We start from the raw sequence: 17042 nt of genomic DNA on the forward strand, positions 1-17042 counted from the left end.
TCCTTCTGTCGCCTAGGCTAGAATGCAATGGCACAGTCTCAGCTCACTGCAACCTCCACCTCCTGGATTTAAGCAATTCTTCTGCCTCAGCCTCCCAAATAGCTGGGATTACAGGCACGTCCCACCATGCCTGACTAATATTTGTATTTTTAGTAGAGATAGGGTTTCACCATGTTGGCCAGGCTGGTCTCAAACTCCTGACCTCAAGTGATCTGCCCGCCTTGGCCTCCCAAAGTGTTGGGATTACAGGTATGAGCCACTGCACCAGGCTACAGATAATTTTCTATAAAATTCTTCTTGATTATATTTTTGCTCTTTTTTTTTCTGAAGTAGTCAGAATAAAATAAGTACATAACATCTCTCAATTTCTATTTTATACATTTTCCTTTTTTTCTGATTAATAAAGGAATACAACCTCATCATAGTCCATTAAAAATACATTAACTACCTGCTCAGCTTCTAGGAAATCTTGTACCTTTTAATTTCTAATTTAATGCTTGTATCCTAAGTGTTTCTTTCACTTTTTGTGTCTAGTTAAAAAAAATCTTACTGAAATTCTGCTTCTTAGGATATTGACACATATGATTTTGAAAAAAAATCTTACTGAAATTCTACTTCTTAGGATATTGACACATATGATTTTGAACATATGATGTGAGGATATTTTAATAGATCATGCTTAGATAGAACATTTTCTAATAATTTAGATTCTTTGTAAATAAGAAATGTAGAGGAAAAAGTAGGTGACACTTCGGTCAAGATGAAACTAAAAACAAGCCTTCTTTGGGAACCAGGTGATATGTGCACATGTGCCCATGTGTGCACACAGACTTGTACACACACACACATCCTTTGTATATACGACCCCCTCACCCCACCACACACAGTCTTTTAGAAGCAGATGTAAGATTTATTTGTAGAAATGCAGGTGCAAGAAGTTTATGGGACTCTTAGACCATTGCAGGGCAGTTACTCATTAGCCTCATTAACTCAGTCCTTCTAGTAGGAAAGGCGAAGGTACCTTGAATTATTAAAAAGGTAACCAAATCAGTGTGTCTTTGCTCTTAAGCATCCAGGTAGCATTCATTATTCTACAGGTTTATTTTATACCCCCAAGCTGCTAAACTGTTCTTTTATCCCATGACTCCTATATGCCTAAACATTGCACGAAAAAAAGAAAACTCTTGATCTTTAACAGTTATGAAGTACCTGCCTTCTGGCATCAGAAGAGAACAAAAACAGGAACTACAAACTGCAGGGTGGTTCAGTAAAATTACTGAGTTGTATAAAAAAAAAACAGTTTCATGAAGCCAAGACTTTGCCTCTTTGAACACTCTCTTTGACCATGAAACCAACAGAGCAGTGGTGTTTCTCAACTAAGGCTTTCAGGAATCCAATGTCTATACTGTGTTAAATAGGTGTTCATGCTGGAGATACCATCTTCTTACAGGTGACCCCAGTTTTTACCAGAATGTGAAGCCCAGAGTTTGTGCTAAGTATTTGGTAAGAGAATGAATGGCTGGCAGGACAGCTTGAAGCACTGATGAATATTTATATTGGATATTTCTAGTGATGTAGCGGTTCATGATCATGTGGTGTGGAGGATGGGCTCTTGCCTGCCTTTCTCATCTCTTGCCTTGTTGTAAGGACAGGGACTCAACTGACTGGAGGCTGAGGCTATCTGAGCACCATGCCCATCTGTGTGTAGGAGCAGTATGCAATTAAAACAAATTTGCCACTTTCTTCTGTAGAAGAGTTAGTTGATGTGCAATCAATTGCATATCAGTCTGTATTTCAATGCTGTGAGTTACATTCAATCTGCTTTAGTTTTTCTGAATTGTTTTAATTCACCTTGTTTAGATTATACAGCCTAGACTGCACTGGAATTCACATCTGACCTAACTTCTTCTAGCTTTTGGGAACAGCAGCTCTTTACTCAAATGCCTATTGTTGCAAAAGTACATGACTTTCACATTCCTGTTATTCGTTGGAAGCAGTCTCTGCTTTTTCTGGCTTCAACGTCTCATTTTCACTGTGCACGAGTATTTCTGAGTGCATGTTGTTAGTATTTTATTCTCTACCTCTCCCACTGTCTATGGTGAATTTCTGTCTCTGTGTATATGTGTGGGTATGTGCATGTGTGGAAGTGAAAGTGTGTGCCTATGCACAAAACAAAGGTATATGCTTGTGTCTACCATAAAATATATCATGTCTGTTTGTACCTAGTTTGTGAAAGACAATAAGCTAGATGCTGAGATTACAAAACGAAGTAAGATACAGTTCTTGACTTTGAGAACTCTCATCCTTAGCAAAGGATGCAAACCGTAATTAAATCATCACACCACAATGAAATAATATATATAGGTGTTTGTAAAATACATAAATGTAATTATTTAGGTTGGGGGTGTTGGGGAAGGCTAAAGAAAGCAAGTACTATTTAATTTTGGCCTTGAAAGTTGAGTGGGAGGGCACTATGACAGAAAATACAAGAAAGAACATTCCAAGCACCTGGGTGTGCAGTCAGGAAATTGTGGACGTGCACTACACATTTGGGGAGCTGAGAGAAATAGTTTAGGCAGAGCACAGGGTTGACAAAAGGCAATTACTGGAGATGTGGCTAAATAAAGTCAGATTTTGTTTTCTTAAAGCAAAATTCTTCAAAAACTTCTAAAAGGTGTTTCATTATAAATATTATTGCCCAAATGGTCTTATAAAGTTCATATAAGTAGAAAGAAAGACAAGTGGGGTTTGCACAAGAGGAATTAAAATTTCTACTTTGTGTTTTAAGACTGAAGAATGGGCAAGGGTAATGCTATGATTTATCAAATCTTTCTGTAATTTCTTCTTTTACATTAAAAATTAATTTATTGATCTGGAGCAAGATATCCTCAGTGAAAATAATAATAATTAATGGAAACCATAAGCTAGGTACCTCCTAATTTCTAAGCTTTATTTCCTAGTTCTTTACAAATCATTCTGCAGTAGGGTTCAGATCATAACTGCACTTACATGCCTTCTATTTCAAAAGAGGTAGAAACATGCAGGTAAAACTTATCTACCTGGGCTGATGGGATTTCGAATGTGTTCTTTTTTAACTTGAAGCTGAATTTCAGGATTGGAATTATTAAGCACAAATAAAATTAGCAAAAATTGTAAGCCTAGAGCATGTTCGTTCTTTAAAAGATATAAGAAGGAAATATTTCATATCAGTAATAATAGTAATTGAATATAACTCTAGTAAAATAATTTTTAGGGATATCATTTCTTGGTTTACTAAGAAAATGTAATGGCATGATATAAAGATACTGCGTCTTTAGTTATCTGCCAAAATTGCTTGCAGTTTTTCTATTTAAAAACTTTGAACTTTCATTAGATTTTGCAACCTCGATTTTGTTTCCTGCAATGGTATAGAGCCATATCTTCCAGCATCACCACAGGCCTGGGAACTCTGTGAACATGTCTTTACTTTAATTGACTTAAAGGTGATGTAAGCAAACTATACACTTTTCTTTTTTTTGAGATGGAGTTTTTGGTTGCTCTGTTGCCCGGGCTGGACTGCAGTGGCGCAATCTTGGCTCACTGCAACCTCTGTCTCCTGGTTCAAGTGATTCTTATGCTTCAGCCTCCCAAGTAGCTGGGATTACAGGTGTATGCCAACATGCCAGCTAATTTTTGTATTTTTAGTGGACACGGGTTTCACCATGTTGGCCAGGCTAGTCTCCAACTCCCGACCTCAAGTGATGCACCTGCCTTGGCCTCCCAAAGTGCTGGGATTACAGGTATGAGCCACTGCGCCTGGCGGCAAACCACACACTTTTATGTCAGCACTCCAAGCCCTCTAGAAGCATCCCCTGACAACTGACAATGGAGCTTGTGAACATGTAGTCATAATTTAACCAGATTTATAAACCGTCTTTTAGAACATCTGAAGATGTGAAAGAACTAATGATTGTTCTTAACTAAATTTCCTACATCCTTAATAAGGCAGTTTTTGATATTTAACATCCAAGATGTGTTTTGAAATTTGATAGTGCTGGCAAGCAGAAATGAAGATGAGTTTACTGATAAGCATCTTCTCTTCCCTACCAAGATTTTGAAAGCCAAAATAAAACTGAAGGGCCTTTTAAAAATAATCAGGTGGGCCAGGTGCAGTGGCTCACGTCTGTAATCCCAGCACTTTGGGAGGCTGACGCGGGCAGATCACAAGGTCAGGAGATCAAGACCATCTTGGCCAACATGGTGAAACCACATCTCTACTAAAAATACAAAAATTAGCTGGGCGTGGTGGCACATGCCTGTAATTCTAACTACTCAGGAGGCTGAAGCATGAGAATCACTTGAACCCAGGAGACAGAGATTGCAGTGAGCCAAGATCACGCCACTGCAGTCCAGCCTGGGCAACATAGCAAGACTCTATCTCAAAAAAAAGAAAAGAATTAGGTGAGCTGCAAAGGAGAGGCTGAATATGGTTCAGAAAAAACATACACCTGGAAAATAATAAATTTTGGATGATGGCATGCAGTGAGAAAGATTCTAAAAGTCTATCTTTAAATACCCGTTCAGGTTTTTCCATCTTTTTATGCCTCAAAGCAATTATTAGCCTATATGTCCATGTTAAAGAGTCATAAAAAGAGTAAATAAAGTTTTATAATTGAACAAAGTACAAACAATTTAAATAAATTGTCAATTCCTTTGCTTCTTTCTGAAATAGAAATCTCCATTCATGAATGTTTTATAAACTGGCATTTTTATATATGGGATTTCATTAAGCCAAGGTTTTCAATAAGGACAATTTTGCTTTAGAAATTTAGACACAATTTTTTTTGTTTTTTCTTTTTATTTCTGTTAAAGTGTCTGTGTTTTCTTTTCATCATAAATGATGATTTGCAATGTTTAAATCTCAAGTTTCAGGGGAACTGGAAATGGAAGTCCATGTAACTTTGAGAATGGCATAGCAATGAACACTGACAATGCCAGAGCTTTAAGAAGAGTTTTTGGTTGCCAAAAGCATGCAATACTTTACAGAAAAGGGCAGACCAGTTTCCAGCTCATGTCTTCCTATAAACATATAGAGAAAGCTTATTGATACTCTAAAAGGAAAGGATTTGTCTTAGCTTGATACAATTTGCACAAGCTTGGCAGAAGCCATAATCTGAATGCAGAAATAAAAGGAAGCAAAAATTCACATGCATACCCATTAGCAATATTTCCTTATATTCACAAGGAAGAACAAGAATCTGGTGGATCTGCTAGATCAGTCTTGCCTGGTGGATAGGTTATAATAACCCAGTGGATGTTGGAAATATACATAATCAGCTTCTCAGCCAATGATCATGTCTGATTTGCCCCATTTTTACCCAGTGGCTTGTGGGTATTCCACAATGGGTGTCATTCTTCCCTCTGTACAACAATGTCTTCAGTTCCCAATCCCTGTTCTGTGACTTCATTGTCAACACTTGCACAAACCGAGTGATCATTAGACTCACAAGAAAGGGAAGCTTCTCTTTAGGAACAGAACCATTAGATATAACCCTATTTATGAGATTATTTTATCACATCAAACTCTCTTGTAGATGCCTGAGATATGGACATTTCTTATTAACAAACAGCCTGAGAAAATATTAACTTCATTAATTCAGTTCAATGATTGGACTCTAGTCTAAGTTGCAAAATATTTTCAAAGAAGATATTTTGTCACTTTCACATACACATAGTAAACATAAACCAGTGGGATATAGCTCATCAGCCTTCATTTAAGGGATTATGAGATGCTGATTTCTAGCCCTTTTTGGATAATATGGAGGCTGATGAAAATGCCACAAAGTTTCTTCCCCCAATTAACCACTTTTTGTTTAGTTTTGTTTTTGTTCTTCTCATGCTACAGTGATGTATAATTAACCACTTTATGATTCTTCTTTGCATCTTTAATTTCCAGAGAAAATATTTAAGATAGTAAAAGTCCAGACTATGAACAGAATATCCCCAATTCCATATTAATAAAAATTAATAAGAGTCATTATTTCTTCACCTGGCATGATCCCCAACTTCTGTGGAGGGCAGATGCTCAAAATATAGTTCCTACTCCAAAAGTCAACAACATGTGAACATTTTTGCATTGTCCTTTGACTCTCCTCCCAAGGTTTATGTAAAACTAGAATAAACTAGATTAACTGTTTCGCCATACTTTCTCTCTTTTTCTTTTAGTTGTTCAAGTTGGTTTCCCATGTCTTGGAAAACAAGATGGGGTGGCAGCATTTGAAGTGAATGTGATTGTTATGAATTCTGAAGGCAACACCATTCTCCAGACACCTCAAAATGCTATCTTCTTTAAAACATGTCAACAAAGTAAGCACTGATGGTGATTCCAGAGAAGACTTGTTGTAAGGGCTCTAGTGGGATTTGGGCCAAACACACACACACACACACACACACACAACACGGTTTTTTGGATGATGGCTGTATAACTACAGCAATGGAAGGAGATGATAAACACAGGATTTAGTAACAGTACTAAGATAGATTTTCTCTGACCTTGACCCCACTTATAATATTAGAAATAGGAACCTTTTCGAAATTCCTTTTCTTCCTCTTTCTCCAGTCCTCCAGCACAATCACTGGGAGTCCCAGTGTATTTCACCTGTGGTCATGAATTTCCCCCTTCCTTGCTCAGTTTGCTCACAATGAGGTGGCTCATCATAACCAGCACTTCCAACTTGTCAAAGGCAACACAAATATAACTCCCGACAAAAGCCTGATGCTGCTCACATCCATGGAAGACAGGGTGCCACCTCATGCCAGTGATCCCTACCTGGTGAAGGCCTCACTCAGTACCTTCCCATCATACCTCAGATGCCCTTTTAAGCATAAAGGCCTGGCTCCTTTCACAACCCCATACAAGCTGTTCTAGATCAAAGTTTAAACTCAGGAGCCTTTCAGTGCTCTAAAAATGTACCCAAAAGTCATCCTACCCTCTGAAAGGGGAAAGGCAATACCATTCATTCAATTGCAGTGTGAATTTAACAAGATACAGTAGATCCGTAGGAGGAGATGAAGCCAGAATAAAATTTGCCTTACCTTCTTCCATGAGCCTCCTACTGTTGGAAATAACAGAGTCAAAATCTTAACTCTGCAGCAGATTTAGTGAAATCCAAGTGGTATTAAGGGAATGAGTTGGAAGTATTGGTATTTGATTAACATGATTAACTGGTGGGCTGGAACAGAAATGAACGCTAATGTCTCACGCTGGCTGTGATTCACCCAACATAAATTCAAGGGTGTCTATATAAATTTTGTTCCTCTCTGGTGAAGCCGAGTGCCCAGGCGGGTGCCGAAATGGAGGCTTTTGTAATGAAAGACGCATCTGCGAGTGTCCTGATGGGTTCTACGGACCTCACTGTGAGAAAGGTAAAACACAGAGCTGACTTCGCTTGCTCACTTCCTAATGAACATGGATGTCACGCAGGAGCCCCATGTGGACTTTTACTACCTGAAATTATTTTTCTGGTCACAGACGTAGAAAACTTTGGCACAATGCCTCCACTTTCTGTGGGCATTCCTGGCTATCTCCCCCAACCTGTCCCACTTCACACATATAGTCACTGTACTTTGGCATAATCTCATAAAAATTTTGAGTTTTTTTCCTCTACTTAAGTTGGATTTAAAAAGTTAGTATCACCACTGACCTGATATTATTCCAATTAAAAGTAGCTTGATTCACAACTAAGAGTATATCTGAGTTATGAAGTTACGATAAGGCAAAAAAGGGGATGAAAAGAATTTGTGTAGTAAGTACATCTATTTCAGGGAAATACATTTTAAAAAATACATGAAAAAAGAAATAAGCAAGAAATTGAATATTAATCGTAAGATGCTTACATACTAAGGGCTTACCTGACTAAAGTAAGCAAAATATTTTTTATCTTCAAGAAATAAGAACATCCTGTAAGAGAAAGTTTAAAAAAATTTAAAATAGGTAAGGCAGAAGAATACTTTCTTATTTTTCTTCTTTGCATTTATCTTAGAAGATTAAGGAAAAGAGGCAGAGTGAAAATATTTGTAGTTTTAAGAAGACCACATCTTAATCAAAATAGTTCTGGGGAAAATTTATTCAACTGTTCAAATGGAACCAATCCAAAAGTCATCTCTAAGAAATTGACTGAGAAATTGAAAAACAGCCTGATTTATACCACAAAAATAATATTAATATAGCAAATGTGTATTTCTGAAAAGTAATCATTTTAGAGTCAACCACAAAGCTTGAAAATGTAGACCTGTTGTATTATTGACATTTCAAAATGGTCCTGCTCCAAAACACTATTTGGCCTTAATCAGGGTTCTCTCTCCCTATAAGCCCTTTGCACACCACGATGTATGAATGGCGGACTTTGTGTGACTCCTGGTTTCTGCATCTGCCCACCTGGATTCTACGGAGTGAATTGTGATAAAGGTAATAGTTTCTTTTTAAGAACAAAGTTATCTTTACTTTTAAAATGTTTGATTAGAATAAGTTACTTAATATGTCCTCACTCTTCATAACAGCTCTGTGAATAGAATGTATGGCTTAGGGTAAAGACGGCTGCTAAAGTAACTGAAACCCCAATTTTAGTGTAGCATAGTAGCAAAAGTTTATTTTCATTCATAGAATGCTCCAGTGCATTTTGCCTGGCCAGTGGGCAGGGCAGTTCTTCTCTATGCAGTGACTCAGGGGTCCAGGCACCATCTATTTGTGGTCCTGCCTAGAGCTTTGCAACTCTCTAGATCCAGCCAATAGGCCAAGAAGAATTGAAGTAAGCACTGCTAAAAATTAATTGATTAATTAAAAAATTTAAAAGCCCTGGCCGAGAAGTAACCCACAGAACTTCCACACCTATTCCATAGGTAGGAATTAACCTCATGGTCCTACCTGGATTCAGGCAGAAGAAATGTTGCCCCTGGCTGGACGGCTGTCTCCCACTGACGTCTCATATTATGTGAGGGGAGTGCAAATTTTTATGAACAATTAGTGGTCTACGCCACATGGAATTTTGGTATGTCCTAAATCAGTTTCATGGGTAAGCTTCTAAGGCTGAAATTAAACAACCTGCTCTACATTGCCTGACCTAGAAGTTTGCTGACTCCCAATTCAGTACTCTGCTCACAAATCACATCCCGGAGAGATCTGGTTCTTCCTTCTTCATATTGCGGCAACACAGCTAGATATTATTCTCAGCAAGTGGATTCAATCCTGGCCCCAAAATTGCTGAATGATTCATACTTTTTACAAGATGCCTGTCTGTTTTACCCAGTTCACGTCTTTTAAGTGGAAAACAAAGACTATACTGTGAAGTTTGTATATTTATTGAAGTTATCTGTGTTAAAATGTTAATTGTATGAATAGAGAATTGTTTTTTGTTAATAAACATATATGTTAGGATAAATTTTATTTTTAAAAAGTATCTTTTTAGTAATCACTCAGTTAGTACCAAGTAAGATTGCCATAAGCCATTTTTTGTTTTTTTAAATAAAGCTAAAGGAAAGAGCCTTCAGTATGAGTCAGAATAACTTATGACATGTTTACTCTTTTATGATGTACAAAGTACTTTCATAGAGTTGTGTGATTTTACTCGGTACACCTTTTGAGATATGTAAAGTAGTATCACTCTCATTTCTAGATAAGCAAAGTGAGGTTTATGGAACTTGAGTAGGTTGACCCAAATTCATATCCTGCACTATATACCATGTTGCCACCCAGGCTACCTAATTCAGGCCTCAGTGCTGAGCCTGGGCAGGTAATTTGATCTCTCTGGATCATGGTTTTTCTATCTCTAGACTTGGAATTAAGCCATTGACCCTCCTGTTCCTCACCCCTGAGCTATATGCAATAACTATATTGAGATAATACGTGAAAGCATTTCTACCTTTTTTAAAGTAGTCTTTTAAAACTATAGCATTGGATTAAAAAACATTTTTTTTAAATGTATTTTCACAAAGATTAAGCACTAATGACCCTAATAATAGCCAGTGAGTAAAATTAATTACTGTGAATCTTTTTATTTGTTAAATTTAGCATTCAGTATCTCTGCTATGTCAAAACTAGGCATTCTAGAGCAGAACTAAACTTTTGTTTTTGAGGTGGAGTCTCGCTCTGTCGCCTAGGCTGGAGTGCAGTGGTGCAATCTCAGTTCATCACAATCTCCACCTCCCGGATTCAAGCAATTCTCCTGCCTCAGCCTCCCGACTAGCTAGGACTACAGGTGCATGCCACCGTGCCCGGCTAATTTTTGTATTTTTAGTAGAGACAGGGTTTCACTATGTTGGCCAGGCTAGTCTCAAACTCCTGACCTCAAGATCCAACCGCCTCAACCTCCCAAAGTGCTGGGATTATAGGCATAAGCCGCTGTGCCCAGCCAAGAATTAACCTATTATCATCTCAAAACTATTAATAAATAAAGCAAATCCTCTAGAGGTTTGGTTAAAGAACTCATGTATTCACAGGTTTAGAAAGACCATTTCTGAGACCTTCTTATGTAGGTGTGGCCATTGTTGGTGTGGTTTGCATCACGGAGCATCAATTGCAATGTTTTTCTGGTGCTATGGTGTCACAAACACCACATGGTCTGTTAAAGTAATATATCTGTCTGTATTCTAGTACATTTTATATTTTATAACATTTTATCTTTCAAATGAAAGATTTTCCTACTTATCAGACTCCATTAATTTTTTAAAATTCTTTTAGAAAGTGTTAAAATTCCACTTGGTCTCTCACTGGAGATCTGGGAATATTAAAAAAAAAAATTCTACCTCAACAAAAAGATGCTTTTATTCTCCAGGAGGGAGTATGGAGAGGCTCTGAAAAATGATTTAATTATTACTATGGCATTAGACCTTAGCACTATATATTTGAACAAATATTAAAGAATAACTTTCATTGGCTGTTGGGACATCACGACTTTTAGGACGTAAGGAGTTTAGCATTGGCCAATGGGATCTTAACCCCAGAGAAAGATACTTCATGTCTCTAGCTGCTTGTTTTTCTAATCGAGAATCATTGCACACAGAAATGTAGAGAAGCTTGCTCATGACAATATAATAGTATACAAGTACTAAGAGTGAGGCCAAATTATATAACCAGCTTTGCCCAATTCTACAACTTTCTATGAAGCTACCAGGTTCATTGCATTCTACACATCAGTAATCAGGCAGTGCCCACGGGGCACGGGCCAAGTGGGCACTGATCCCAAAGTTTTTCAGGGCACTGATCTCATCGTTTCCTTTTATCTCCAAAAGAAGCAGAAGTGAGGAGACAGGACACAGCAAAACAAATGTCCAGCCTTAGCAATACTGCAGCAAAGAAGAGGCCCCAAGAGCTGGTTCTCCTAACTCCTAAATCCTATACCAAAATGCTGCAGCTCCCTTCCACGTTAAGAGGCTTGATTTTTTTGTGACCTGCCTGGGCAACATAGCGAGACTCCATTTGTACAAAAAAAATTCCAAAATTAACCAGGCATGGTAGTGTACACCTTTAGTCCCAGCCATCCAGGACGCTGAGGCAGGAAGATCCCTTAAGCGCAGGGGTTATGGCTGCAGTGAGCTATAATTGTGCCACTGCACTCCAGCCTGGAAGACTGAGCAAGACCCTGTCTGTTTTTTGGTTTTTTGTTTTTTAAAAAAATTTTGATTTTGCCCACAGCACTGCCTTAAACTGGGAGATCTTTGTGATTTTAAACACAATTTGTCATTTAAGAAGCATGATATTCATAGAATATTTTACTTTGTGGACTTTCTTTTTCCACAAAGAAAACACACTTAGAACTTTTGGATTTCTTTTCTGATTTTCCTACTTGGAGCTTACTTTAGCTTTTGTTCATCTATAGCCAACTTTGGCCAATTTTATATGAAACAAGAACAAATAGGTCATATAGCTGCAATTGCTAAAAATCCAAGCTCTCATTTTAATTTCCTTTATAGAATGAGCCAACTTGTCTATTTTTAGGTATTTCCTCTCTTCCTCTCCCCATTTCTCCACGCTCCCTCTATTTTAGGTGCCAGTGAGCAGTGAAATTCCAGAAATTGCCACCGTGAGAGAGGGTTTAGGATGAATCGCAGAGTGTGATGATAATCTGGTTATTGGGCTCCCACTATGATACAGCCAACTTCATCATTCTCTGGCCCATGCTGTGGCCACAATCCTACCTATGGGATCTCACCCAGGCCCACAGTCTTTTTCTGAATACAATTACTCTTTTCTCCAAAAGTCATAAAAGTCTATTTTAAAAAAAAATCCCATTAAGATAAATCTCTGTTCATCTTGTCCTGAAAGAAAGTTGCTTTTTTCTTTGTCAAGTCCTGATACTTATAACTTCTTTTTATCTGTTCCAAAGTAATTCTCTCTCCCTTTTATTATGAACCACAAACTTTGTAGTTTATTTTTCACATTTGATGTAAAATAATAAACTGCATACAAAATTCATCCAACTGTTAATCACATAGCTAGGAATGAGACAATCTGCAATAATTTTTATGACATAGTCACCAATACTAATTCTGTTTGGTATTTTCCATAATTATATTTTTATTTAAGTTGAAATTTTTGACTACAGCGTTTTTTTGTTTTAATGCACAAGAGATTATATAACCCTTGATGTGAAATGTTCCAGAGTCTGTATAAAGGCCATATTTTTATCTAGTATTCCAGTGACTAGTGATTCTGCTTCTTCCTTCTATTGTACTTAAAGTACAGTAAAAAAAAAAAATGACGAGTAGAACATATCACAAAGATAAAATACTGATGTCCAACAAGAAGAAATTTGATATTTAAGTTAATATAGGTTCCTGAATTTTTCTTACGTATATGATAAAATCTATTACCTTTGGGTATGCAGTCACACTTGGTGGCTGCAGTAACTACAAATTCATCAGCATTATAGTAAGTCTTCTCTGTTTTACTCTTCCTTTATCCTCCAAACTGATGTTTACAAAAAATATCCTTAGGTTTATACCATTCTTCTCCTTTTAAGGACATACAAACCCGCATGTTCTGTACAAGTACCCCAGAACTTAAAGTATAATAAATAAATTTGTAAAAAGGAAAAAATTAAAAGTAGTATAAGAATTTTTAAATGACTGTCCAAATAATCTGGATTTAAAAAAAATCAACTGTCATCATTCATATTTAGTCTTCTAGAGTCATTCAGTTATGCATTAATGTGTTGGCAGTACCTAGAAATACTTGAACTTTAATTATTTTTTAATAAAATTATTTCTTTAAAATGAAAAAAAAGAAAATTAATGAGTTAATTTTTGACTGTGACATTCTTCCCTAAGATGGAAACTCCTATGGGTGGGTAGTATATGATGTGTGTGGTCTCCTATTATGTTCTAGAGTCTGCACCCAGGCAAGCAATTCGTAACAATTTTTGTATTTGTAAAGCAGCTTACTTTATTAAGTCAGGAAATGGGCAAGTAGCAGACGCCTAAAACATAGCACCTCATTTTAAGTGAAATTTGTGTTAGATTTAACCTACTGCTTAATGTAATACCCTTGTTACTCATTCTAACAGCAAACTGCTCAACCACCTGCTTTAATGGAGGGACCTGTTTCTACCCTGGAAAATGTATTTGCCCTCCAGGATTAGAGGGAGAGCAGTGTGAAATAAGTGAGTATTGGCTTTCTGCCTTCTTTTGATTTGGGGGGACCTTAAAAACCCAATCTAACCCCTTCATTTTATCAAGGAGGAATCGGAAGCCCAGAGAGAATGAACAGCTTGTCTAAGATCTTAGCCCAGTGGTTTCTTTTTGCTAGATTCAGCTGCCATGCATTTTGGCCAAATGTGGGGCAAAGAGTGACACAGCTCACCTCTGAGGACTCAGAAGAAATGCTCTCTGACTCAGTTATGTATGGGTTTGGATGATGCAGCATGTTGCATTGTTTCCTGTTAATAATTTTCTCCCTTCCTTGTTACATGGAACCCATAGCTTCAGACTTGAAATGTAGATCAGAGCTCTGGGACAGCTGGGATCTGTTCACCTACCTACCTGTTTCCCCTGCCACTCACTCCACATATCCTAGACTGAGCCTAATAACCCATCTAAGAGAAAAAGGTAGACCCAAGAAAAAAGGTGCACAGCAATAAAAAAGAATGAAATAACAGCACACAAAGCAACATGAATGAACCACACAGATACTAAGTGAAAGTAGCCAGATACAAAAAATTATCTATTGCATCTTTTTGAAGTTCAAGAGCAGGCAAAACTACTGGATGAAGGTGGAAATGAGAATCACAATAGGATCAAAAGGAATTTTATGGGATGCTAAGTATCCTGATTGGTGAAGTGTCACATATTTGTTTATGTAAATAAAAACATCTGAACTGTAAACTTAAGATTGGTACACATTATACCTTTACTATATGTTTGTCATACTTCAATATGCAAAAGTTAAAAATGTAAGGGCAAAATGTGGTAGCTTATCATTGTTTTGGGAATCAATATTCCAAACAGCTTGTCTAGGCTCTGCCAATGACCAACCATGTAGCTCTCAGCAAGTCACGTAGCCTTTCTGTTTCACTCAGAAATGTGATAACTCCCTCCTAGATTGCCTTACAATCCAGAAGATCAGATAGCACCAAAGCACATGCTCAAGAAAGAGCAAAAGGAAGGTGAACCTGTCTGCTAAGGGTCCTGTGTCCCTGCCTTTCTTGATGCGTGTTGAGGGAAACTTGGTCTGTGTTTCATTTCCAGCTGTATCTGTAAAACACCACTGTTTGAGATCATCATAGTTCTGAAATTGTAGTAGATTGAAAGTTGAATAAGACTAAGTTCCTGTTTGAACTTTCAACCTTTAATTTATTCGTGGGTTTTTGCACCTTAATGAGTAGTGGATGAAGTAACCTTTTTTTATAGGGTTCAAATGAAATACCTCTAAAGTTTCCATAGAACATGTAATTAATTATCTCAGTGTGGTTTCTATTCTTATTAATTATCCCTCCCAGATAAATATATCTCTGAACTCACTGCTCTCAATTTTCCCCTGTACTTACTTCAGACTCTGTATACTTAATTGGTTCATGGTTATGAATCTTTGTTCATAGACTCATTTTCCTTTATGTAAGTATTTCCTTTCATGCTCTTAGGTTTATGGACCTTCTGTTGGCAGAGACAATGTTTTGTATTCTTGGCTTTTTATTTTGTTTTTTTTTTTTCTAACTGCCTCAAAAAATGTGGGTCTTGGAAAGCTCCTGATTGACCCTACTGCAAGTTTTACCCAAATCCTTGAAGGAAGTTTCCTATTTCTGTCATGAGAACCACATTACCAAGAAAATATGGAAATGGGTCCTGAGTTGAAAAGTGCCTCTAAAAGTATAGAAACAAAAAAAGTATAGTTGAATTATGTATTCTTATTTTTAATTAATATATAACTCACAATCATATAAAATTTAACATTTTAAAATGTACCATTCAGGTTATTCCCAAGGTTGTATAGCCATCACCTGTATTAAATTATAGAACATGTTATCATCTCCAAAAGAAAGCCAGTACCTATTAGCAGTCACTCCTCCTCCTCTACCCCAAGACCCTGGAAACCACTAAGCTACTTTCTGTCTCTAGACCTGCTTATTCTCAACATTTCGCATAAATGGAATCATAAAAGATATGGCATTTCTGGTGTGGCTTCTTTCACCTGGGTTCATTCTAATGTTTACAATGCTAACCCACGGTGTAACATATATCAGTGCATTATTCCTTTTTATTGCCAAATGGTATTCCATTTTATGGGTTTACCACATTTTGTTTATTTATCAGTTCTTGGGCATTTGGGTTATTTCTACTTTGGGGCTATTATGAATAATACTGCTATGAACATCTGTGTGCAAGATGTTTGTGTGGACATTTTCATTTCTTCAGAGTATTTCCCTGGGGCTGGAATTGCTGGGTCACATAGTAAAAACTTTTTTGAGGAACTACCAGACTTTTTTCCAAAGCAATTGCATCATTTTAAATTCCCACCAGTAGTGTAGGAGAGTTCCAGTTTCTCCACATGCTCACCAGCCCTCATTACTGGCTATTGTTTTAATGAAATGTGTATTCTGATATCATCTTTATTTTCATTTCTCCTGATCTCTATCAAGAATGATACCATCTCAGCTGGGCACAGTGGCTCACGCCTGTAATCCTAGCACTTTGAGAGGCTGAGGCAGGCAGATCACCTGAGGTCAGGAGTTCGAGACAAGCCTGGCCAACATAGCAATATCCTGTCTCTACCAAAAACACAAAAATTAGTCAGGCGTAATGGCAAGCGCCTGTAGTCCCAGCTACGCAGGAGGCTGAGGCAAGAGAATTGCTTGAACCCTGAAGGCAGAGGTTGTAGGCAGCTGAGGCTGAGCCACTGCACCACTCCAGCCTGGGAGACAAGAGCAAAATTCCATCTCAAAAAAAAAGAATGATACCTTCTCAAACTTCATTCTGACTTGATTGTGAGATATACTTGTAGGTTAACAAAACTATGGTTAGAGGCATCTGGACTGATGGTGTGCACATTCATCTTGTTATCTAAGGCTCATTGATTTCCCAAAAATCTTTAATGGAACTTCAGTTAAAAAGACTACCCGAATTATTTATAATCCTTTTTTAATGCAAGAATTATTAGAAAAGGATTTCAAAAATAACTGAGTGGGTTATTCTTATAAAAGTTCTCAATATAAAATGTTCTCTGTTAAAAATTTTTAGAATACTGGAGAAAACAATTAGAAATCACCTATAATCCTAAAACCCAGAGATGATGATTGTTGGCACTTATAGATCCTTTTATATTTTTTCTTCATTAAACTGTCACAAATTTAAGTTATCCTACAATTGCATAGGTGGAGAAAATTTAATGTATTTTGTCAATACCTAATTTCATTATTCTTACAAGGACTTATCTATTGGTTATAGTAAAAATGCTAACAGCTTAAACTTAGTCAAATCTGTTTGTCTTCAGGCAGGGCTTAGTCTTTCTCTCTCTCTCTCTCTCTTTTTTTTTTTTTTTTTTTTTTTTTTTTTTTTTTTTTTTTTTTTTTTTTTTT

The 17042-nt window shown here is 37.0% G+C and overlaps 1 protein-coding gene across 1 annotated transcript in view; it reads left to right on the forward strand.

Moving 5' to 3' along the window:
• The window catches only part of WIF1 (WNT inhibitory factor 1), a 67286-nt gene that overhangs the window by 41911 nt on the left and 8333 nt on the right, over window positions 1-17042 (forward strand). Inside the window, exons 4-7 of the mRNA XM_017507300.2 lie at window positions 6205-6345; window positions 7309-7404; window positions 8351-8446; window positions 13539-13634. Of these exons, the coding sequence (XP_017362789.1) occupies window positions 6205-6345; window positions 7309-7404; window positions 8351-8446; window positions 13539-13634 (429 nt within the window). The remainder of the gene's footprint in view (window positions 1-6204; window positions 6346-7308; window positions 7405-8350; window positions 8447-13538; window positions 13635-17042) is intronic.

The sequence above is a fragment of the Cebus imitator genome, unplaced genomic scaffold, assembly GCF_001604975.1.
Source record: "Cebus imitator isolate Cc_AM_T3 unplaced genomic scaffold, Cebus_imitator-1.0 Scaffold372, whole genome shotgun sequence".
Taxonomy (NCBI): domain Eukaryota; kingdom Metazoa; phylum Chordata; class Mammalia; order Primates; family Cebidae; genus Cebus; species Cebus imitator.